We start from the raw sequence: 2176 nt of genomic DNA on the forward strand, positions 1-2176 counted from the left end.
CCGATGCAGGACTGTCTTTGCTGTCAGGGAGCACGCAATCGCTGGGAGACGTGAGAAAGCAAAGGGTGTCTGCACTACACCCTGCCAGACCCGCTGCTCTGGGCCTATGTTCTATAAGGGGGGGTTGCATCGTGACACGCCCTGTTCTCTGATGAGTGGTACCCAGGCTTCGTTTTCTCCCCCAGGCTCATTCATGGGAGTCGTACCTCTGTGGCCTGTCCGGGCCTATCCCTGGCCTCCCCTCAACCCCCGCCGGGCTGTGACCAGCATGTGGTTTGCACAAGTGCCACGCCTAGTCCTTGGGAAACCTCCCTTCCTAAAGGGCCTGCCGGCCTCCTGCTGCTTATTCTGCTCCCTGACCCCCTTCCTTGGCCTCTTTTCCAACCTTTTGACCTTGGCTCCTTAATTATTTTTTCTTTGTCTCTGTATCGCATAGTGTGGGCCAGAGGGCTGCTAGCTGGTAGCATGAGGCTCTAGGAGTCACATCCCTGTGAAAGAGCTGAAGTTCTTCCCTCACCTCTCCCTCCTCACCTTCTCCCATGCGAGGTCCTTCACGTGTTTGCTTCTGGCCTCCCCGCAGCTTACACCAACAACCAGCCCGACATCGTCACCCAGGGCTGGTTCATCGGGCTCATGTGCGCCATCGCCCTGCTGGTGCTGATCCTGCTCATCGTCTGTTTCATCAAGAGGAGCCGTGGTGGCAAGTACCCAGGTAGGATGTGTCAGTGGAGGGGACTTGGGGGGGACTTGGGGAGTGGCCGGCAAGCTTTCCTGTGTGTCACTAGGTCCCCTGCCAGATCCGGGGGGAAGGGGGGGGGCTGTTCTCAGTGAGCCTAACCCTAGCCAAGAAACAATCCTCTTGCCTGTTCTATGCATCTTAGACCTGCCAGAAAGCTCTTGAGGTAATTAAGTTGCTTGAATTGGGCGGATGGAGCCGTCCAGGCAGCTCCAGAGAGGGCATGGGAGGAACCCTGGTCCCTGTTAAGAATGACCCTCCTTCCCTTGACTCACCATCCATCTGCTCGGTAAATTGGCTTTTCTCAGACCGAATCTCATTAGAAACCTGTGTCCAAGAAGGAGGAGGAGAGGCATATGCTCTAACCGTGAGAGAGAGTGTAGTGAGGAGGGTCTGGACAGAGGCAGCACAGCCAGGAGAGAGGCTGCAGCGTTGGGCTCGGCGTGGTGAGGACACCATTGCAGACACCCTAACAGGACAGCAGCTCCCACTGAGGAGCAGGCCGGGGCTGAGGGGCAGGACGCACTGACAGGGTCCCTCCTGGCCCTTCAAGGGCTTTGGGCTTCCCTAGAGGCCAAGGGGGCATTTCTCTTCTGTGGGCCTCAAGATCCTCCAGCCCAGATTAACCACGGTCAAGGACAAGGACCTCTGGTGTTCTTGTTTCTGGAACTATTGTCTTCAAATGGGCCAGACAGCCCCCTGTCTGCGATGGATTGGGCAGGGTGACAGGAGTCAGGATAACGGGTGGCCCTGAGAGTGAAAACCCTGCCCAGTTGCAGAGTGAAATTGACCCTTGCCCCTACAGCCCCGGTGGCCACACACGCCCCATGCTCCCAGTGCCTGCTCGTCTCCATCCTGGAGACCAAATCCTCCTCCAGGACCCACCTAAACTCAGAGAGCGGACACTTCCTTCTTCCCCTGCCCCTTACCCGCAGCCCCTGGGACTCTGAAGGGTTGTGCCTCTCCCTGAAGTGAGGGGCAGGCAGGAAATCCTCATTCTTGTTCCGGTGAATGATGTTTCACGCTGTGTGCTGTGCTGGGACTGTTTTTCTTCTGTAAGAGAGAAAGCCAGAGCTAGGGAGGTGGGCAGCCTGACTGCGTTCCTGTCCCTGTTCCAAATGGAACTGGACCCCCTGAAGAACTCCTCGGGGAGACGAAAGGGGCCCCTTAGAAAGCTGAGGGCACCAGGAGCCATGACGCCTGGGCCCGCGTCTTCACTCTCTAGACTCAGTTGCCAATTTGTTATGTGACGTGTCCTTCCCCTCTCAACGCCTGTTTTCCTCCCCTAAAAAGGAGGTGATGATCCTTCTTTACACCCCAAAAAAGGACAAATAGTCATTCCTTCATGACCTGCTGGTGCTAAGGATTCTAGAAGGAAAGACATCTCCCCTCAAGGACATGTCAGCGGGCACAGAAGGAAGAGCACAGCACAGGACAGGG

The 2176-nt window shown here is 56.7% G+C and overlaps 1 protein-coding gene across 1 annotated transcript in view; it reads left to right on the forward strand.

Annotated features, from left to right (window-relative positions):
* NFASC (neurofascin) overlaps positions 1-2176 on the forward strand; it is a 76096-nt gene that overhangs the window by 69453 nt on the left and 4467 nt on the right. Inside the window, exons 26-27 of the mRNA XM_023758993.1 lie at positions 581-725; positions 1689-1707. Of these exons, the coding sequence (XP_023614761.1) occupies positions 581-725; positions 1689-1707 (164 nt within the window). The remainder of the gene's footprint in view (positions 1-580; positions 726-1688; positions 1708-2176) is intronic.

The sequence above is a fragment of the Myotis lucifugus genome, unplaced genomic scaffold (genome assembly GCF_000147115.1).
Source record: "Myotis lucifugus unplaced genomic scaffold, Myoluc2.0 scaffold_145, whole genome shotgun sequence".
Classification (NCBI taxonomy): domain Eukaryota; kingdom Metazoa; phylum Chordata; class Mammalia; order Chiroptera; family Vespertilionidae; genus Myotis; species Myotis lucifugus.